Raw genomic sequence first — 22,874 nt, 5'->3', positions numbered from 1 at the left:
TCTGATGAGGTTCAACAAGGATAAGTGCAGGGTCCTGCACTTAGGACGGAAGAACCCAATGCACCGCTACAGATGAGGGACCGAATGGCTAGGCAGCAGTTCTGCGGAAAAGGACCTAGGGGTGACAGTGGGCGAGAAGCTGGATATGAGTCAACAGTGTGCCCTTGTTGCCAAGAAGGCCAATGGCATTTTGGGAAGTATAAGTAGGGGCATAACCAGCAGATCGAGGGATGTGATCGTTTCCCTCTATTCAACATTGGTGAGGCCTCATCTGGAGTACTGTGTCCAGTTTTGGGCCCCGCACTACAAGAAGGATGTGGATAAATTGGAGAGAGTCCAGTGAAGGGCAACAAAACTGATTAGGGGTCTGGAACACATGACTTATGAGGAGAGGCTGAGGGAACTGGGATTGTTTAGTCTGCGGAAGAGAAGAATGAGGGGGCGGGGGTTTGATAGCTGCTTTCAACTACCTGAGAGGTGGTTCCAAAGAGGATGGTTCTAGACTATTCTCAGTGGTAGAAGAGGACAGGACAAGGAATAATGGTCTCAAGTTGCAGTGGGGGAGGTTTAGGTTGGATATTAGGAAAAACTTTTTCACTAGGAGGGTGGTGAAACACTGGAATGCGTTACCTAGGGAGGTGGTAGAATCTCCTTCCTTAGAGGTTTTTAAGGTCAGGCTTGACAGAGCTCTGGCTGGGATGATTTAGTTGGGGATTGGTCCTGCTTTGAGCAGGGGGTTGGACTTGATGACCTTGTGAGGTCCCTTCCAACCCTGATATTGTATGATTCTATGTTTCAAAGAGTTCATTACGTAGGATTTGCCTCCATCCTATGATAGGAATTAAAAAAAGATCATTTATCCCAAGAGTGGAAAACATAATTGCCCTGTTCTGTACACTCCCCTGAAAATCTGGTATGGTATGGTATCGGGGACAGGATACTGGGCAACATGGATCATGGTCTGACCAAATATGGGAACTCTTTTATATTCTTATAATTGGCCATAAACAATAAATCCCATGAAATAATATTCTGTCTCTTCTAGTTTTGAGTCAGTTTACAAGAGTAAAACCTAAACTGAGTCTTCACATTCATTCATTTTCAATTTTTGCAGTTTGTTTTAATGTATTGCCTTGAGTAGCCCTTGTTCAGGAAGCAACATGAAAAACCATCTTGTTTTTCATCTCTGCGGAGCCCTGAGCTCTAGCCAGGTTTTGCACAAAAGCTTAGCCATTGGTTTCTTAACAATAGACCAAACTCATTATTTTTATTGATTTACTTTTAAAATACATCCTGCTTTCAGTATAAAGTAGTAAGTTTTTCTTAAGTTAATGTCGTGGGTTCAGCAGAATCGTTTTGATTGAGATCTTGGTTCATTTTTTAGAAATGTATGGGGATGAACAGGCCAGTTTAGTAGCACTTAGTGGCCCTGCATCATGATTGTTGTCATGAACTTCTGTTAATAACAGAGGAGAAAATTATCTTTCTCTGTGCCTGGTACTTAGAGAGGGAGCAAGTTGCTTGCTGACTACATAATTACCACAAAACTGTGTGCACTAGTTAGAATACGGGTGCCTTGTGAGCAGATTAGATACCAGGCTGTGCTTTACTGATTTTCTTTGACTTTAATGTCTCAATTGAAAGTTGCTATCTCCTACTTGGATAAATAGATGTATAATTTTCAAGTGATGTGCAGACTACTTATACAGCAAGAGTAAAAATGCATTCACAAAAAAAATCTCCCCAGCAAATCTTTCTTCTCTATTTCTATGTAAAAGATAAAATGGAGTGGTAGGATATCACTACAATTAGTCTAAATGCCAAGGTGGATTGTTCAGAGTCTGTGCTCACCAAGATTCTCAGACAGTTCTAATGTTATAATTATCTGAGGAAGTTGCAACATCTGAAAAGAGGTTTGTGGAGAGACAAATGTCAGACATTTCTGGTTATCTTTTAAATTTTGTGAGAGTACTTAATACACGTGTCTTAATCTCCTTGCTCTATGAAATTGAAGTGTAGTTTTACCTTTCTAAAAGACCCGGTAATGGTGGTACTTCCATTTCTGTGACTTCTGTGTCACATTTGCTCAGTTTATCAGCCAGGGTAAGGTTTTCTCCCTCACAGTCACAAACCTCAGTGGACTGCAAGTGAAATTGGAGATGTTTGGTGCTTCAGACACTGGCATCAACAGTAAAAAAATAACTAGAACTTGGCTGGCAATTTTTGTCAAAATAAAATACAGTTTGTTCTTGTGCAACCATGTTAGCTCTGCAGTGCTTACAGTAATAAAAATAATTTAAAAACTCATTATATTAAGTAGATAGGACACAGAGAAATATAAGAAGCAGATATATGCAGTAAAAAGATGGAGTTTTAGTTTACATTTTGATGAAAATTGAACTTTACATTCCCAAATGAAAATTTTACCTGGAGAGCTTTTCAAAACTGTAGTAAGTAATAAAGGCATTGGATTCACAACGGTGTATTATTCGTAGGCTTTAAGACCAGGAGGGACCATTGTGATCACCTAGTTTGACCTCCAGCTTCACACAAGCCGGAGAATGTTGATCAGCTAGCGTGTCCCATTCCACGTGCAAGAGCATGGTTTTGGTTGTTTTTTTGTTTGCTTGTTACATGTCTTTCCAATGCTGGGATCTGATGACAGTGGAGCTTCGCTTTTAGACTTTAATAGACATTTCATACAAAATCAAGGATAATCTTACTTTAGAAAAATTGCTAGATCTAAGGTACTTTTTTTTTTTCCTCCCCTTACAGAGCTTGGTTATGATCCATATAACCCTGAGCTTCCCAAGCCTTCAACCCAAATAGCTAATGGTGCTTTGGGTGACATTGCAGTGTCAGCCCCTAGCATTCTACAGCTGGAGCTGGTCAACAAGGCCATCGAAGAGGTCAGATATGAAGTTGAGAGAGAGCAGAAAAAGTATGAGGAGTTATTGGAGACAACAAAGGAATACAGCACATCTGAGGCTTCTTCACTTATTTCCAAAACATGTGTGTCAGCTGCTGTGACAAAAACAGACTCTTTAGAATATAACCCAGGTAGCTATAATTTGAATAATAACACAGACTACAACCCTACGCCTTTGGCTGCTGCTAGTTCAAGTAAATACACCTTGGATACATTTGACAATGCCAAATCCAAAGGTAGTTCATTGGAATACGTTCCCAAGGTCGTAGCTCAGCCTAAAAAATACAGTAGCGTTGTCCCTAACAATAAGTATGTGATTGATGACTCCAAGCCTTCTACGGACTTGGAATATGACCCTCTTTCAAATTACTCAGCAAGGCTTTTGAGCAAAGCCAGCACAAAGGAGCAGAAGGGGACCAAAAGGAGAAAGGTCTCTAGTTATGGAGAATCTTATTCTCCTTCACGGAAAAAGCACTGTAATGTATCCAATAACTATGGAACGTATGCCAAATTCTCTGACTCTGAAGAGGATGTTGACTTGGAATACCAGCCAACCTCTGTTAGCCGTTTACAATCTAAAGTCAGTTCTGAAAATGAATCAAGTGATGGGTTGTCCGTCAAAGAAAAGAGCACCAAACTGGAAGACCTAAATTCCCGGGAGATGAAAGAAATGGCAGTGCAGTATGACATGGAAGATATTGAAAGTCCACGGAAAAATCTTGTCAAACACTTGTCAGAGAAGAATACGAAATTGGCAAAGGCATCTTCTGGCAAGAATGAACAGGATGTTGAAGACAAAGACAGCAAAGAGATTGCAAAAGACAAAATGAAAAAGAAAAAAACAGATGGCAGTAAGCCCCCTTGCCACAAAGAGATGGGCAAGGAGAAAAGTAAAAACACAAAGAAAGAGAGAACAGTTAAGAGAGAAGAAAAATTGAAAATTAAAAATGGAGAAAAAAACTGTAAAGAGAAAAGTATCAAAGCAAAACCTGATGGGAATTTGAAGAAATCTGAAAAAGAGAAATTGGAAAAAGTGGCTAAGAAAGAAAAGTCGAAGTCCACCAGCTGTGCAGCCAGCTCAGGGAAAAGCAAGAATGAGGGGCTCTGGAAGGGAGCTAGCACAGAGAAGCTGGAAGGTAGCAAGAAGGACTCCATACTAAAGGCAGCTGATCTAAAAAATGGCAAACAAGCCTCAAGGGATAAACACAAAGATAAAGGGGGCAAGACTTCTGCCTCTGATCGCCCAAAAAGGAAGGCAAGCCCTGCGAAAGTGGGGAACTCAAAAGGCAAGTGTAAGCCGAAACAACGGACGTTGAGCCACATTGACCTATTTGGAGATGAGAGCGGGGAGGAGGAGAAGGTGGGCCAACCTCCTTCTACATTTCCAAACATGAGCTCAGACTCTGATGGAGATGATGGCTCCTATGGTTTTCAGAGTGATAATGAAGGGACAAAGAGCATTCAACGCTCCAAGCTGTCCAAGTCATCTTCATCCTCCTCATCCTCTGATGACATTGATTATTCCGTCCTGGAGAAAGATTTGGATTATGACTCTGACCCCATGGAAGAGTGCCTCAGAATTTTTAACGAATCCACGGATGTGAAAACAGAAGACAAGGGAAGGCTAGGGAAGCAGGTAATGTTCATTCTGAATACAGCACTAGTCAATCATTCCCCTGCCTCCAAATTTAGATGTTAAACCAACTGCCTTTAGTGTCATTATTCTATTTTTGTTGCCTCTCCCAAGGAGTTGGGGGGTGGGGGTGGGGACAGGGTGGGGATTCCCCTACAAAGTTTAAATTGCTATTCCATTTATAATTTTGACCAATGCTTGAAAGTAGTTGTGGCTTGAGTGTGCTATCTATTTCCATTCCCATCCCACCAGTAGTTAATTGGGTATCGGAAGTATTATCTAGTTACTATTACTGTGTGTTTTGCTATACCAAATCAGAATTTTGGGGGATGGTTCCTCCCTGCCACATGATGGACACAGCACTGGAATCTGAGTTTTGACATCCATCAGTTTTGAAGTTTCGCCCTAGCAGAATTGGCAGTTGTTTATGTCTCCAGCAGGTGTAATGACAACCCCAGCTGTCTAGCTGGATACATCAAAAGCTTAGCCTTTCAGAGGTAACCCAGGCCAGCATCATTGCTGATAGCCTGGGGACCCCCACTCCTTCATGCAACAGGTTCCACTGAGTGCAGCGTGACCAGAAACAGCAGGGCAACCTCTAAGGCAATAAGTTGATGGTGAAAGTAAGCTAGTATGGCTGATGCTTACTGAATTGCCTGGAGGACTGAATGAAGAAAGAGCCCTCCTTAATGGGGAGGCAACTGGGCAGGTAGGGATTGGGTGTGTAGGAAACCCAGGACCTAGACAATTCAGCCAGCTAGCCTGCTCTCTCCCATAGCATTTCCTAGCCCATAACAAATATTTAGTTGGATATTGGGATATTATCTAGTTCAGGGGTTCTCAAACTTCATTGTACCGTGACCCCCTTCTGACAACAAAAATTATTACATGACCCCAGGAGGTGGGACCAAAGCCTGAGCCCACCCGAGTCCTGCCACCTCAGGAATGGGGACAAAGCCTGAGCCCCACCACTCTGTGCAGATGGGCCAAAGTCGAAACCCAAGGGCTTCAGCCTTGGGTTGGGGGCCTGTAACCTGAGCCCTGCCACGCAGGGCTGAAGCTGTCGGGCTTCTGGTTTGGCTCTGGGCGGTGGGGCTTGGGCTTCAGCCCTGGGCCCCAGCAAGTCTAATGCCAGCCCTGGCAACCCCATTAAAACAAAGTTGCAACCCACGTTGGGGTCCGGATCCACAGTTTGAGAACCGCTGATCTAGTTGATACTTTTAAAGGGAACCTCTAAAAGCCTACATGTATGCCATTTTAAACTCTCATAGTTCAGTTCCTGAATAAGGATTCCCATCCATCCATACATGAATAGTGTAAACTCTTAAAGTGGAGGGAAGAATTACTCAGCATGATACAAAAGGTATTTGGAGGAATGGGATAAAATTAAAGAAAAAGAACATTTATCTTAAAAGCTGCCTAACAGTGAGATCCCTGTGGTTGTGGCATAGTCTCCAAATTAAGTGTAGAAAGCTCTATCCATGGAGACATTTAAAACTAAGTAGGGCAAAGAACTAGAAAACACACTGTCAGTAATAATCCTTTAGTGGTCTCTGGGATGATAGGGTAGAAACAAACTAATCTTATCCTCCATCTTTTTGACATCCAAGTTAACGAGACAATGAGGAGAAACCCTCAGCTAAATGCATGTCTGGCTGTAAATGAACAGAAGCACTTGATTTCATGTCAAACATAATGCTGTTAAGTTTTCTATTGGGGATCACTTCATTTTCACCATAGCAGGTGTTTCTGGAAATCAGACTGGGAATAGACTCTAGAAAAAACCTGACTTCCTTTATTCAAAGAAACCCTGAAAACCTTTCTGGCCAATATTATCTTTTAGGCACATCTGATTGCAATGAAGGGTACCAAAGAGTTACATTTATCTGAGACAGGTGTATTGTATGGGCTCACTATGTCCGGAGTAAGGCTTCATAGATGAAGTTGAGATAACTAGATGCATTCGGCATGTGTTGAACAAAACATGATATTAAAAGACAAATGCTCCTAAGCAACTGAGAATTCACTGATTGTCATTGACTGAAACCACAACTGCTGTATGGAGAAAAGAATTTTGTCCCATGAAAGAATGATCGGCTAATAAAGCTTCTGATTCCAGATATTACTTGCTGTAATGGCACTGATCAGAGCCTAACGTTCTCTCTTGCTGACAGGTAAAATTACATTTGTGACACTGATGTTAGAACCTTGGTGGAAGAAATTATAAAGGAGGTTTCCCTGTTACTTGATTCTGCTGGTTTAATAGTTCAGAAGAAAATAATTACTGCTTAAACACATGCGTTCTTTTTATGGTATTTAGGAAAGGGTAGGTAAGAGTTGTTTAATTGTCTGTGCTTCCATTGTCAAAAGCCTCGCGCTTTAATAAGAAGGTCCCAACAATAGCAATAAACTCTACCTTGCCAATTTTAAAAGAAAAGAGTTTAACAACATGCCGAGTTGCTTATAGCAGGAAATGTTTATCATCTTCTTTGAGCTTTCCAAATGTTGCATAGTGCAAAAATGGTGGAGTTCTTATAACTCTTCTTCCCCTGAAAAAGTACAGAAATGAGGGCTCTAATTCACTTCATTGAAACTGTGCAAATGCAGTGTTCTGGCGCAGAATGGAAATGTTCATAGGGCAACATTCTCACAGCCACTAACTGGACCTTGCAGGCACAGCATTTTATATTCCTTCATCAAGGCTTTAATTTTCCCTTTTTGGAGAAGGATTCCTTCCCTTGCACCCCATATCTATTGAAGATTAAGAGGAGAGAGTTGTTATGGAGAAATTTGTCTTTTAAGAGGGTGAGATCCCTCTGAGTAGGTGCTTGTTTAGGTGTGTTCTGCTTTAAAAAAAATACATACACATTCTATCTATACGTAGTATGTATGTAAGATTGCACACTGAAATGACACCTATTTTCATTTCTAAAAGCAGCCTGGAGCCCCAGATCTCAGTGAGTTGTTAATTTTGAAGGTATTTATAGGGCCAGATTTTTAAAAGAGCTCAGCACTCACCAGCTCCTATTTAGGGGTCTAACAGGATCATCCTGCTGGGATTATCTGCATATATCTCATCTAATCCGTTCCCTGCCATTGCAGGGGCCTCGGACATAGGTCTTTCCTGTTCTTTGCCTGTGGCATACAGTTTAGTCTCTCGAGGACTGAAATGCTTTGGTCTAACTCAAGTATTTGGGCTTAATATAGGGGTATCTGGGTGAAATGTAATGGCTTGTGATATGCAGGAGGTCAGACATGATGATTTAAAGGTACTTTCTGGCCTTAAATGCTGCGGAACTCTAAGTGGTCAGATTTAAAAAAAAAATTAATCTCCTGTTGCGGTCCCTAAATAATTAGGAGCTGACCAATTTTGAAAACCTGGTCATAAATGTCACAATGGGAACTGCTGGGGCGGAGCGCTTTTGAAAATCTGGCCCTTGCTTAAGTGAGAACTGAGCTTTTCCTAAGATCACTTCTGTAGTTTTGTCTAAACTCAATTTCTTTGCGAATGTCAAATTTCGCTCCATTGAGAATTCTGCTAGTGGCTCTTTTGGAGCATTAAAAATAAGAATGATCAGAGCATGGATATGGCTCTAAAAAAGTTAATATGTGCAACACTTACTGTACATGCCCGTATAACTCAAATAGCTAAATAGAATTTTGTCAACATTTCTAAACAGGTTTGTTTGTTTGCTAGGAACAAGCCTGAGGTGTCAGCCCCAAAGTGGCTTTTTATCTGGCAAATCAAGTGTCTGGAAACAGGAGCTTTAATAAGCATCTTCTCTACTGCAAAGCTGTTGTTCTATTCTGGGGTTTCTGCCTTGTGAACAAAGCATCTCTGCGTTTGGCACCACAGTCCCTCGAAGGATTAGTCTTGTATATAGCTGCAGGGGTGCATTGTTTCTTAAATGCAGAATAGTGACACTGGAGGCTCAGTGACCTGCAGCTTTTCAAGGCCTGCTCTGTGAGAGATAATTATGTGGGACCAAGAAATTAACTCATCTAGAGTTTAATTAAATTCTTTGGTTTTAAAAACGTTGCTAACACATGGAGGTATGTAAGTGGTTGGCAGGTAAACAGCACTGCTGAAGCATTCAGTCTGTAAGGACGGCCAAGAGAGTAGTGTTGGTAATAGATTAAACCAAGGCATCCTATTGTAAGGTCCGTGAATGGGCTGCATGGGTGGGAACAGTAATACCGTTATTCATTTGCTTCACTGGTGCCTCTTATTTTGAAAGCTGGTTCTCTTTCAGTAGTTTAGCAGCTGGTAGTAGTTTGTACTCACCTGCTGTCGGGAAGTAATTTCCCTTTACGATTCCATTATCTCAGAGGGAGGCGTTCCAAACATCCCCATGGAGCAGACACTTGAGTCGATTCAATTTTGGAAGTTTGCTCTTTTGTTTTGTAGCCACTGAAAGAAGAGGCAAGTGAAGAAAAGATGGATGACGCTTTAACCACTCTATTTCCTGGCCAAAAGAGGAGGATCTCTCACCTTGCCAAGCAAGGAAACGTAAGTGTAAACCTCATTAATGAGAATACAATTTGGAGAAAGTGTTAATGAGATTTCTTTCCCATCATATGACCACAGTGTACTAGGAAACCACACAGGCTGTAGGTGAAACAACCAAAATATAGGGAAGTTGACTGTGATATATTTGCAGTGGAACCCAGTTACATGGAAGGTCTTTCTTTTCCCCACTGAATAACTTCACTCTGAAATACAGTTTGACTTCCAGTAAAGTTAATGGCAAAACTCCCATTGGCCTTCAGCAAAAACAGGTACCAGCCCTGTAACTGGAATTGCTTTCTGCATGTTGTGATGCACTGACACAGTCTAGGATTTTCATGTTCCATCAGTATAAATGTAGCTTCATTAGATCAAAGTTAACTGTACACAGGTTACCCTGGGTATTTAAGAAAGCTTATTAAGTTTGTCTTGCGAAAGCAAAAAGGTTAACATAGCATATTTGCCTGAATTTGAAGCAGTGCAAATCTGAGGGGTTGTTTTCCTTGTTTGTATTTGCTCCATTTTAACCAGCTGAGTATCTCGTTTTTCAACTTTTTTCTACGCATCTGAATTTAAAGTATCTTCAGAAAACAAGAAAATAGGCCATCATCATTTTCTTTCATTCAGGTTTTTTCATTTGTTTGCCATAGTTTTTCCCTCCAGCTGCTGAAGACAGATTATTCAGTTTTATATTGCAGCAGGAGAAGAATGAAGGTTTAAGCATTGATCTAACCAGGAGTTCCAAAATGAATTGTTCTTCCTTTCCACACAGTCTGGAAAAGGGTGTTTTTAACCTTTAAGTCTTAAGGTCAGTGCAATGCATTTTAGGTAATTACATATCTTCAGCCAGCTTGTTTGTTTGATAAGGCTCTTTTTTATAAACTAAGGAGATAAGAGATTGAAGTAAATGAGTTGGAATTCATTAACTCAAATATTCATTGTAAATATGTACACGTTAGGCGTTTGTGTCTTTAGATAAATTTTCTTAATGCAGTTTCTGACCCCAAAGCACTTTTCAAAACCGTGAGGAAGCCGTAGTGCAGTCACTGTCCAGACAAACGGCAGTCTTGGTGTGCTCAGCAACGGCTTGCACCCAGACTTAGACATCGGAACCTGATCTATGAAGAGAATGTTGCCTCGGAGGTGGTATTATGCCTCTTGCTTTCATGTCATGCCATGGGATCCTTCACTTCTTCCGTTACTGTCAGAAAACATTTACTGTGTGTATGCATGTAGAGTTAGATTCACGATATTGCTGCATGCATCCAAATGGTATGGTATGCGTTGTGTTCCTTGCTGCTTACATCTCAAGAACTTCGGTAGAAACAGAAGAAAAAGGTGGTGTCTCTTAGTTGAGGTTTTGAGTGAAGGGACTGGTGAGCAGGTAGAAAGCCATTCACATCCAGTTCTGTAGTAATCTAAAGTTCCCCTCTATTCTCTGTTTACTCTGACACCAGTTTCCAGTAGACACTAATTTGCTCCCTAGTTTGCAGTCTCAGCAAAAAGGACAGATACTTAATGGGTTGTAGAGACTGCCCTCCCCTCTGAAAGACACTAGATGTGGACACCAAGAGTCAGGTGTGAGGTACATCGACTGGGAAATGTGGGGAAGTTTGCACTGCTGCTCCCTCTTTGGTATTTGTTCTCTTGCTAGAAGGTTTCAGTCTTCACTGCTGTCCATTCTGGCACCTTTCCTGCATACTGAATTCCCGCATCAAAGAAAATGCATACACAGCTTTGTTGCACATGAGTATTGTTTCTCAGAAGGTGTCATAAATATAAAGGGAAGGGTAAACCCCTTTAAAATCCCTCCTGGCCAGAGGAAAAATCCTCTCACCTGTAAAGGGTTAAGAAGCTAAAGGTAACCTCGCTGGCACCTGACCAAAATGACCAATGAGGAGACAAGATACTTTCAAAAGCTGGGAGGAGGAAGAGAAACAAAGGGTCTGTGTCTGTCTGTATGCTGCTTTTGCCGGGGATAGAACAGGAGTGGAGTCTTAGAACTTTTAGTAAGTAATCTAGCTAGGTATGTGTTAGATTATGATTTCTTTAAATGGCTGAGAAAGGAACTGTGCTGAATAGAATGACCATTCCTGTCTGTGTGTGTCTCTTTTGTAACTTAAGGTTTTGCCTAGAGGGATTCTCTGTTTTGAATCTAATTACCCTGTAAGGTATCTACCATCCTGATTTTACAGAGGTGATTCCTTTACTTCTATTAAAAGTCTTCTTGTAAGAAAACTGAATGTTTTTTCATTGTTCTCAGATCCAAGGGTTTGGGTCTGTGGTCACCTATACAAATTGGTGAGGATTTTTACCAAACCTTTCCCAGGAAGTGGGGTGCAAGGGTTGGGATTATTTTGGGGGGAAAGGCGTGTCCAAACTACGTTTCCCAGTAAACCCAGTTAAAGTTTGGTGGTGGCAGTGGAGATCCAGGGTCAAAGGATAAAATTCATTTTTACCTTGGGGAAGTTTTAACCTAAGCTGGTGAAAGTAAGCTTAGGAGGTTTTCATGCAGGTCCCCACATCTGTACCCTAGAGTTCAGAGTGGGGAAGGAACCTTGACAGAAGGGTTCTGTTCCTATGTGTGAACAGACTGCTGAATTCTAGTTGTTCCGTTCCGATGCTGTAAACGCAAGTGAATTGGGTTTTTAAACAAACTAAAACTGAAGGGAGCTGCCTGTAATGATAACTATTCTGGAAGACTAGCATGACCTCCCCTTCCATCAGCTGACACATGGAAATCTTTATAAACAAAATAAGCCTATGTACACGCTACAGCTTAGGTCGGTATAAATTATGTTGCTCAGAGGTGTAAATAAGCCACCCCTCTGAGCAACGTAAGTTACAACGATCTAAGCGCTGGTGTGGACAGCACTGTGTCGGTGGGAGAATCTCTCCTGCTGACATAGCCACTGCCATTCGTGGGGGCTGGAATAATTAAGTCGACAGAAGAGCTCTGTCCTGTTGGCTTAGCGTGTCTGCACTAGCAGCCGTACAGCAATGCAGCTGCACTGGTGTAAGCTCCATAGAGTAGCCATAGCCTAACTCCAGGGACGTAGAGTTGTAAAAGAGCCTCTGCCCTTTTCTACTCTGAATGAAGGCCAGGGGTCTGGACTTCAGCGAGCAAACAGGTTGATTATAGAATCTTTTATATCTGTGCAGGCAGATGTCCCGAACAAACCAGTAATCCGGCCGTACCGCCCACCGACTGCCCAGGAGGTCTGTTACCGGAGGATTCAGCTGGCACAGCAGCAGGCAGCCCAGCTGGCTGTGGCAGTCCAAAGGGCCTCTCTTGCCTTGCCAGGAGAAAAGAAAAGGATTGCTCACGTGCCAAATGTAGCGCTTTCCACAGCAGCGAAGCAGAGTAAGTCGCCACTGGCTCCATTAACCGCTGTCCTTTCGCTTTCTCCCGTTAAAATGACATTGTCTCCTTAAGAATGTTTTAAAGATAATAAAAGCTCGAGGTGTTCTGCAGCGAGAATACGGGAAAACAAACATTCCTCCATTTGAGGTAGCATTAGCCAAGTTCAAATCTTTGTGTGCTGGGCCAGAAGTCAGGGATGTTGTGATTTTTTTCCCTTTCTTTCCCTTCTCCTCCAAACTGAAAAATCCCATATAACATGGTTCAAAAAAGAAGTTCGTGGAGGCTAGGTCCATCAATGGCTGTTCACCAGGATGGGCAGGGATGGTTCACTTGCCTCTGTTTGCCAGAAGCTGGGAATGAGCGACAGGAGATAGATCACTTGATGATTACCTGTTCTGTTCATTCCCTCTGGGGTACCTGACATTGGCCACTGTGGGAAGACAGGATACTGGGCTAGATGGACCTTTGGTCTGACCCACTGTGGCCGTTCTTATGTTCATTGTTTGTTTTCTGAAAAGTAAGAAACTCTAGGAAGCGCGCACAAGTTTTATGAAATGAAACACAAAATGTATGCTGCATAATCCATGTCATAAGTGTATTTATTGCCATTGTCTTAGCAAAACAAGAATGCCGTCAAATTTCCTCTCCCTTGACAAGTTAGACCTAACGCACTTTTGTATCTGTCCTTAGATATAGATACATTTTTACCAATTTATTTGCTTTTTCAATATCTAACATATTACAAAGTTCAGGAGAATTTGAGTATTCTAAAAGCACGCTGGACTCATGCTAAGCTGGCTGGATAGGGGTTCAGGTCTTCTAAAATTGACAAAATTCTGAATGCAGCTGGTCCTGTCTTCTGTGACTTTACTTCCTCAGTTTTCCATCATTTTAATACAATGACCTGAGGCACTACTGCCTTCACAAACATAGGTACAGGGTAGAAATCTGGATCTTCAGTTTTAAATGCTGGAAGAGAAAGAATGAATTTATGTTCCACCAGCCGTGATTTGGCCACTTCTCCTGTTTAGGGTTTCATAGAATCATAGAGTATCGGGGTTGGAAGGGACCTCAGGAGGTCATCTAGTCCAACCCCCTGCTCAAAGCAGGACCAATCCCCAACTAAATCATCCCAGCCAAGGCTTTGTCAAGCCTGACCTTAAAAACTTCTAAGGAAGGAGATTCCACCACCTCCCTAGGTAACGCATTCCAGTGTTTCACCACCCTCCTAGTGAAAAAGTTTTTCTTAATATCCAACCTAAACCTCCCCCGCTGCAACTTGAGACCATTACTCCTCGTTCTGTCATTGGCTATCACTGAGAACAGTCTAGATCCATCCTCTTTGGAACCCCCTTTTAGGTAGCTGAAAGCAGCTATCAAACCCCCCCCCTCATTCTTCTCTTCCGCAGACTAAACAATCCCAGTTCCCTCAGTCTCTCCTCATAAGTCTTGTGTTCCAATCCCCTAATCATTTTTTTGTCCTCCACTGGACATTTTCCAATTTTTCCACAACCTTCTTGTAGTGTGGGGCCCAAAACTGGACACAGTACTCCAGATGAGGCCTCTCCAACGTCGAATAGAGGGGAATGATCACGTTCCTTGATCTGCTGGCAATGCCCCTACTTATACATCCCAAAATGCCATTGGCCTTCTTGGCAACAAGGGCACACTGTTGACTCATATCCAGCTTCTCGTCCACTGTAACCCCTAGGTCCTTTTCTGCAGAACTGCTGCCTAGCCATTTGGTCCCTAGTCTGTAGCGGTGCATGGGATTCTTCCATCCTAAGTGCAGGACTCTGCACTCGTCTTTGTTGAACCTCATCAGATTTCTTTTGGCCCAGTCCTCTTATATGTCTAGGGCCCTCTGGTATCCTATCCCTACCCACCAGTGTATCTACCTCTCCTCCCAGTTTGGTGTCATCTGCAAACTTTCTGAGGGTGCATACATATAGATATGTATCTATATCTAATGAAGATATTGAACAAAACCGGCCCCAGGACCGACCCTTGGGGCACTCCACTTGATCCCGGCTGCCAACGAGACATGGAGCCATTGATCACTACCCATTGAGCCCGACAATCTAGCCAACTTTCTATTCACCTTATAGTGCATTCATCCAGCCCATACTTCTTTAACTTGCTGGCAAGAATACTGTGGGAGACCGTGTCAAAAGCTTTGCTAAAGTCAAGGAACACCATGTCCACTGCTTTCCCCTCATCCACAGAGCCAGTTATCTCGTCATAGAAGGCAATTGGGCAAGTCAGGCCTGACTAATCTTTGGTGAATCCATGCTGACTGTTCCTGAGCACTTTCCTCTCCTCTAAGTGCTTCAGTGGTTCAACCTATAACCTTTGTATTTGAGATCAGTAATGTTGGCAAAATAATGAAAAGGTTCTGTAACTTCTCTGAATGGCTTTTTGATTTTATTTCTATGTAGTTCCATTTTTTTAATTTCTTCAAGTCAGATTTTCACTGAGGCTTGACAGTGGTACGTAGTCTCCCAAGTCCCCCTGAAATGTCTACTTTTTAAAATGTAGTGCCTTTCTTTTGGGTCCCTCGTCTGCATAAAATGTGTGTTATGTGGTAAGTTTTCATGCTCGTTGGAAATGTCAACATATTAGTTCTAATTGCATGCTAGTGTATAGAGTTCCTCTAGACAGGGCATCTGTCAGTGTGACTCTTTCTAAAGCTAGTTAGCAAACCAAGCTTTCAAACAACTCATAACTCCACCTACTACCTTCTCTTCAGTGACCGTTGAATCCTCCCGCTAGATACTCTTCTCTCTCCAGTCACAAATGACTTTGTCCATTCCGTGTTCATATAAATACTTCAGAATGACACAAGTTCAAAAAGTAGAAAAATCTGGGTTGACTTTTTTTCTGGGTAAAAGCTTTCACAGCACTATAAGCATTACGTTCCTATCCTGGGTATTGTCAGCACTACAGATACCCTTAGCCCATGCTGACGGCAAAGAAGGTCTGGAGATTATAATCTAGAATCCTCTATTTAGGATTTTTTGGATGAGAAAAGATGTTTTAAAAATTATTGGGTTGTTTCTTGGAAACAGAAACTCTGACATCTGTATTTCCTTCTGCTTACAAAATCTGCCCTGCCATGTGTGAAAAGAGAGCCAGACACTTCTCCATGTGTAGTGTGAAAGCAACATCCTCTAACAGAATTTTAAAGGGGGAAAAATTGCCCCAATATATTAGTGGCAAGACGCTCTTCTTGCAGATGTGTTTTAGAAAGGCTGTTTTTGGGGAAGAGGATCTACAAGACAATCTTCTTAGTCCACTAAGGATATGAATAAACTTTGGGTTAAGAGGGATGTTGGCATATATTTTTTTTCAAGACTCAAGTCACTGCACATGTGAGACATCAGATGAAATATATTCAACTGAATGTTGCTAACTGTATTTAAGAGACTACAGAAGGTGAAATTCGGGCCCCACTGAAGTAAATGGGGGTTTTGCCATTGATTTCAGTGGGGGCAGGGATTTCACCCCCAGTGTGTTCACCCTTTTGCTTTTCTGTTATCATAATATTGACTCATCCTGAGGTGGTTTCTGCTACCTTGCTTTCATGTTGCAGATGTCAGGGTATTCTGTCTCCTTCCTCTCCTGCATTTGTGGCATCACTGAGATCTTTTTGTAATGACTTTTCTGGTATCTGAGTGTCCATGGTAGTGACTGAGTCCTTAGCTTAGCCTCTCTGAGCCCTTCCCTCTTGCTGAATCATAGAAGCCATTGTTTCAGGAGGGGGACAGGTACTTCCAATAGCAACCAAGAACTCTTCTGATCAGGTGATGAATGAGTCCACCTGAGACTCTTCAGAACACCTTCTTATGCTGTTAGGGCATATTCACTGTGATATTCTTAACTGCTCTTCCCACACCATTTGAGGACATCACATTCATGCATTCAATAAAAGTGACTATTTTATCACATCAGGTTGTGTGGAAGAAGAAAAATCCAAGAGCATTTACATGGATCACAGTGAGTAGGAGCGTGGCAGGATTTAACTTCTGCCAGTGCTCTTTGCATTGGAACCAAGACGTCTGTAATTCTGACACTCAAGTCAAAGACTAACTGTGTAGCACATTGCAGCAGAAACTTCTATTGTCATCACTACACGGGTTGGACACATCACCTAATTTAACAGACCCACTGAGTTGTTTCTCCATTGACATGGCAGATAAGCACAAGGAATTAAGCTTGCTACCATTCCTGAATCCCAATGTGCAGTGCAGTCCTTGAGCTCTGTGTACCCAGTCTGACAAATGAAAATGTGGATGGAATTTCAGTCTAAAATCGTATTTTCTGTACCTTGTAGTCACTGTGGGCATTAAGAAAACCATTCCAGTCAGCAGCGTTACAGCCCCCAATGGCTCTGAGGCACCTGCTCCTACCCTGAAGGCCCGTACGCTAACTGGCATGACATCTAAGACCACTACTACTGCTTTACAGAAAAGAATAGCACATGCTCCCAGTCTACAGGTAAAACAAACTCTTGGCATATCAAACCCATCTCCATCGTATGTTTTTTCCCTTCATTCCACACTGGTTTGATTGTATGTAACTGTGTGCTGCAGCAGGCTCTGGGAGCAGTGAGATTCAGCTAGCTGCTGCCATGTTCTAACTGAGTTTCCCACTCTTATTGTGTTGGCCCTACCTAGGATTACATAACTGTAACATTTAGTGGGGCTGCAACATATAAACATACAAGTCCTTGATCAAATGCTTCTCTGATCATTCGACTCAGAGTGACATTGAGGGCAGAAGTGGTTTCTGTCCTAAAAATAACCCTTTGAAAGCCACCTGGATGTATCTGCAACTGAATTCTAATGTTTAAATATACTGTAACCTTATACCAATTCTGATCTTGTGGCTGTACCCTGTTTTTATTGTCTGTGTAGATTTGTAGCTGTTTGGGGCACGGATCTTGTCATCCTGTGTGTTTGAAAAGTGCCACTCTGTTGTTGGTCAAAAAGGGTGCATTTCCATCTCATTAACTCACTGGAGTGAGGTCTACATAGAAATGCTTTGGTGTTTTTTTTGTTTGTTTGTTTTTTTTTTTTTTTAGTTTTACATAAGGTGTGGGTTTAAACTGGTCTAGTTATACCAGTATAGCCCTCGTTGTGGACACTTTTATTCCAGAATAAAAGTGGCTTTTTTCAGTTTAGCTCAGGCTGTGTCTACACTGCCACTTTCAGCGCTAACATTTTAGACATTCAGGGGTGTGAAAAAACATACCCCTGAGCAACTAAAGTTTTAGTGCTGAAAAGCGCCGGTATAGACAGCGCTTTATTGCTGAGAGCTCCTCGTTCAGGGTGGTTATTTTTTTATCGCCAGGAGAGCTCTCTCCTGGCGATAAAGCGTAATTCCTCTGCCCATGTCACAGCGCTGTGTAGACATACCCTCAGACTCTTCCCAAGTGACACAAACTAAATTGGGAAAAGGCATGTTGAAAGAGTGTCCACACAGGAAGTTATACCTGTATAACTACATCCGTTGTAAGTTACACCTTAGGTTATGTTGGAAAAACTTTCCTACGTAGATAAGGCTGTCACTTAACTAGCAATATGAGTGATTTTCAGTGGTGTTAAGTTAACTTCATTGAACAAACATGACTGACAGAAGCACCCTTTCTGCCTGTCAAGACAGGGCCAATGGCACTATATAAAACAAACTTTCATCCTCATTGGAGCAATTGTTGCTGCAGGTTCCTTTCACCCCCCCCAGTCTCTCCTGGTGCACCTTGGTCTTAACTTGCCGCATGTGGGCTATTATGTTCCTGGGTTTCTGTTGGGTGGCTTTATGATGTGGGCATACCGTTTGTAGGAAGAAACTAAAAGCATATCCCTCATGATATAAGCTGGCACTTAGAATATGTCTACACAGCAGTCATTAGGTGTGATTGCAGCACATGTAGGCATACCCAAGCTAGCTTTGATCTAGCTAGCTCGAACAACAATAGCAGGGAAGCAATGGCTGCACAGACTAGCTGCTTGCAGGATCCTGGGCGGGGTTGTACCCAGGCAGCTAGGCTGTGTCTCTACTCATGCTGCTGTTGCTTCTCTGTTCTTGTGTTGTTCAAGATAACTAGCTCACAACTGGCTTGGGTCTGTCTGCCGGTGCTTCAGTCACACCTCTGACCGCAGTGCAGACAGACCTTCTTAGGAAAACGGCAGTGGTTGGTTGTATCCTAGTCAAATACAAAGAGTATTTGTAGTCCGCATTCCAAGACCAAAATCATTAGGGCAGAGAAAGTGCATATCAGTTACTTCAGGGTAAAAGTCCTTACAAGCACTTTGTCGTTGGCACACACAAAAGTGTACGAAGTCAAGAAATTCAGTAGCGTAATTAAACTTACGAGAACCCCAAATTGCGAGTATGGAAATTCAGTTAGGTTGCCAAACTATCTTACCTCAGCCCCTTAGCGTGTTGCCAGCCTCCCATTTTCCCTTCTTTGCAGGTGGAGTATCGGAAATGTGCACCACAGACCATTGGTTTTATGTTTGGTTTCATACAGTCATGTCTCCGATACGAAGTGTGATGCTTTGTCACCACACTAACCTTGACTCTTTTAATGTAAGTGCTACAATTTTAATGGTCTGGGAAGCTTTTCTATGTAGACGTACTAGCTTTGTGTCTAACGCCACTGAGGCTACTTGGCTGCCTTGTGGAATCTTAAGGCCCGATTCCACTTGGCTGTAACAAAACACCCTAAAAATGTCAATTCCTCTTTATAATAAAAATATCATGGGGGACCTGAGCAGTTGCAAATGTTATTTTTGCGACTGCAAATGACACACATTGTACCGGGGTTTGAGAAGGTTTTCAGAAAGGAAGTCACAGCACTATTAATAACACCTGGGAAACATGAGATACCCAAAGCAATTTGTTTTTTCAAGCCCTGCACAGCCTTTCATTCCTTTCTTTTTCTCTTTAGAGCGCTAGCTTAAAGAGGCCCGTTATTCCCACTGAGTTTGGTGCCAAGGTCCCAACTAACATTCGCCAAAGGTATCTCAATCTCTTCATTGACGAGTGCCTGAAGTTCTGCTCTTCCTCACGGGAAGCGTTTGACAAGGTCTGTGTTGGCATTCGCTTTTAAGTATGAAGTTTGGAGTGGGGGATTTTTTTCTGTTTGTCATGATCATTTTGGGTTTTGTTTTCTAGCTGTGCTCCAGCCAATGCTACTTATTCAGGAGTGAAGTAGTTGAAAAATACATGTGATCCTTAGAAAAATGGCAAAGATTACAATTCCAGTGGAATTTCACCTTGCTCCCCGCTGGGAGATCCGTGCACGGTCCCAGGGAAATCTCTTCCAGGTTCCTGAACGAGACTTTGAAACAACCAGAGTTAGACTCTATAAAATCCTTCCCAAGTTTTATTCTGAACCCAGAGTATGCTGGTAAAGGCCTTCTGGAGATTCAGTCTGTACAGACATGCATATGGTGCAGACATGATCTGTAAAGCTCATAATTCATGTTACCTCGCTATTGAGTCTTGGTGCCTTGATTTTAAGGAGCCTCACAGTAACCTGCTAACGGATCATTAGTATTTCCTGAGGCAGAGTTGAGAAAAGCATGTGCTTTACTTTCGGAAACCCTGACCACTGAGGTCAGTTGGGTAAATTCAGAATAACATATGCCACACGTGTCTGGTGCACAACAAACTCTGTGAGGGTTTTTCCTGTGACATCTCTCCTTTCCCACTCCCAGTAGGATATGTTCCTATTGCAACCAAGGGATGGTTCTGAGGGTGAGTGGGTTCTTATCAGCCATTCTGGATAACCTTCCTTTTTGCCTGCTTCAGACCTGTGTGCTTTCATGTTGCTGCAGGAGGATTAGTGATCAATTTTTACTAAGACAGCGTCCAGGGCTGCGCTGTGAATCTAGCTGTCCATGTCTAGAGTTCAAATGAATCCACTCCATGACCTGCTGTTAACACTGTTACCCCACAAGACCGTTTCTGAACTAGTGTCTCTTGTCTTGTATCTTGGCACATTGCTTCTGAAACCCTTTGTTGGTGCCAGTTGTATGGACAATCACTGTATTATCACAAAAAGAAAAGGAGTACTTGTAGCACCTTAGAGACTAACCAATTTATTTGAGCATGAGCTTTCGTGAGCTACAGCTCACTTCATCAGATGTATACCGTGGAAACTGCAGCAGACTTTATATACACACAGAGAATATGAAACAATACCTCCTCCCACCCCACTGTCCTGCTGGTAATAGCTTATCTAAAGTGATCAACAGGTGGGCCATTTCCAGCACAAATCCAGGTTTTCTCACCCTCCACCCCCCCCCACAAATTCACTCTCCTGCTGGTGCTAGCCCATCCAAAGTGACAACTCTTTACATAATCAAGTAGGGCTATTTCCTGCATAAATCCAGGTTTTCTCACATCCCCCCCACCCCCATACACACACAAACTCACTCTCCTGCTGGTAATAGCTCATCTAAACTGACCACTCTCCAAGTTTAAATCCAAGTTAAACCAGAACATCTGGGGGGGGGGGGGGGGTGTAGGAAAAAACAAGAGGAAACAGGCTACCTTGCATAATGACTTAGCCACTCCCAGTCTCTATTTAAGCCTAAATTAATAGTATCCAATTTGCAAATGAATTCCAATTCAGCAGTTTCTCGCTGGAGTCTGGATTTGAAGTTTTTTTGTTTTAAGATAGCGACCTTCATGTCTGTGGTTGCGTGACCAGAGAGATTGAAGTGTTCTCCGACTGGTTTATGAATGTTATAATTCTTGACATCTGATTTGTGTCCATTTATTCTTTTATGTAGAGACTGTCCAGTTTGACCAATGTACATGGCAGAGGGGAATTAATTTGCAAATTGGATTCTATTAATTTAGGCTTAAATAGAGACTGGGAGTGGCTAAGTCATTATGCAAGGTAGCCTGTTTCCTCTTGTTTTTTCCTACCCCCCCCCCACCCCCAGATGTTCTGGTTTAACTTGGATTTAAACTTGGAGAGTGGTCAGTTTAGATGAGCTATTACCAGCAGGAGAGTGAGTTTGTGTGTGTATGGGGGTGGGGGGGATGTGAGAGAACCTGGATTTATGCAGGAAATAGCCCGACTTGATTATGTAAAGAGTTGTCACTTTGGATGGGCTAGCACCAGCAGGAGAGTGAATTTGTGTGGGGGGGTGGAGGGTGAGAAAACCTGGATTTGTGCTGGAAATGGCCCACCTGTTGATCACTTTAGATAAGCTATTACCAGCAGGACAGTGGGGTGGGAGGAGGTATTTTTTCATATTCTCTGTGTATATATAAAGTCTGCTGCAGTTTCCACGGTATGCATCTGATGAAGTGAGCTGTAGCTCACGAAAGCTCATGCTCAAATAAATTGGTTAGTCTCTAAGGTGCCACAAGTCCTCCTTTTCTTTTTGCGAATACAGACTAACACGGCTGTTCCTCTGAAACCTGTATTATCACAAGAGGGCGCTGTGTTCAAGAAGAATCACGCGCTCTCACACAACTAAAATCCAATGCGATAAAGGAGCAGGTGGTAACAAACTACATTATTTGCAGGCTCTGTCAGAGGAGAAGGTGGCTTATGAACGCAGTACCAGCCGGAACATCTACCTGAACGTGGCAGTGAATACGTTAAAGAAGCTAAGAAGTCTAGTGCCCAATTCCCCGCCTTGTGTAAACAGTACGTACTGCACTGTGGATTTTCAAATCCAAAACCATGATGGGATTAGAGGCAGCGGAGTGAAACGCATTGAAAAGACAGAGCCATTTCTCAGATACATTAGGCTTGAAAGGCAAGCAACTCGAGTTAGCTTTATAGCCTTGCAAGCTTTAATAGACCTCCTCAAGAGGAAAATCCTGCAATGCTTTGCTGGCTGTCTATACCTAAATGGAGATAATGCTGCAAGGATGGGGTTTTTTAGCACAAGTTCCTTAAAATGAAAAATCCTGCTAATGGAGTAACTTTCACATGGTGCCTTCAAAGTGTGAGACTCATCCATCACTGCAGAAATCTGTAACACACATTAAGCTTCAAGAGAGAAAAGAAGAGGGTTAAGACATTTCATTATTGGCTCTCAAGAGGGTACATTAAACAATCAATTTGTGCTTTTCTTGTGAAAAAAATTTCTGATCTCAGCCCCCTCCCTTCACTTCTCTTCTCCCCCCCCAGCCCCCTCCCCCACATACATTCCTTTCACAGCCATTAGTCAGCCAGGCTGAACTTTGGGAGGCTGTCCTTTTGGAGAGCTGCCAGTTAATGATTAGTAAAAAGCACCTGTGAACCATTATCTAATGTGTTGCACATATTCCCAAGCGATCGAGTTCTTTTTTAAGATGGGTGAAAGGTTCAGGTCTTGTCTACGCTACAGGGGAAATTCGATCTAAGCTACGCAATTTGAGTTGCGTGAATAGCGTAACTCAGATAGACGTCATTTAGATCTACTTA

At 42.5% G+C, this 22,874-nt stretch overlaps 1 protein-coding gene across 4 annotated transcripts in view; it reads left to right on the top strand.

Moving 5' to 3' along the window:
• Positions 1-22,874, top strand: part of REXO1 (RNA exonuclease 1 homolog) — a 79,163-nt gene that overhangs the window by 26,907 nt on the left and 29,382 nt on the right. For all 4 annotated transcript variants that reach the window (XM_048831010.2, XM_048831013.2, XM_048831011.2 and 1 more), the window contains exons 2-7: positions 2,776-4,565; positions 8,971-9,072; positions 12,232-12,433; positions 16,767-16,930; positions 19,386-19,523; positions 21,986-22,109. In XM_048831010.2, the coding sequence (XP_048686967.2) occupies positions 2,776-4,565; positions 8,971-9,072; positions 12,232-12,433; positions 16,767-16,930; positions 19,386-19,523; positions 21,986-22,109 (2,520 nt within the window). The remainder of the gene's footprint in view (positions 1-2,775; positions 4,566-8,970; positions 9,073-12,231; positions 12,434-16,766; positions 16,931-19,385; positions 19,524-21,985; positions 22,110-22,874) is intronic.

This window comes from Caretta caretta, chromosome 25, assembly GCF_965140235.1.
Source record: "Caretta caretta isolate rCarCar2 chromosome 25, rCarCar1.hap1, whole genome shotgun sequence".
NCBI lineage: Eukaryota > Metazoa > Chordata > Testudines > Cheloniidae > Caretta > Caretta caretta.
The sequence above is the reverse complement of the archived record's forward strand: the minus strand, read 5'-3'. Positions and strand labels throughout refer to the sequence as shown.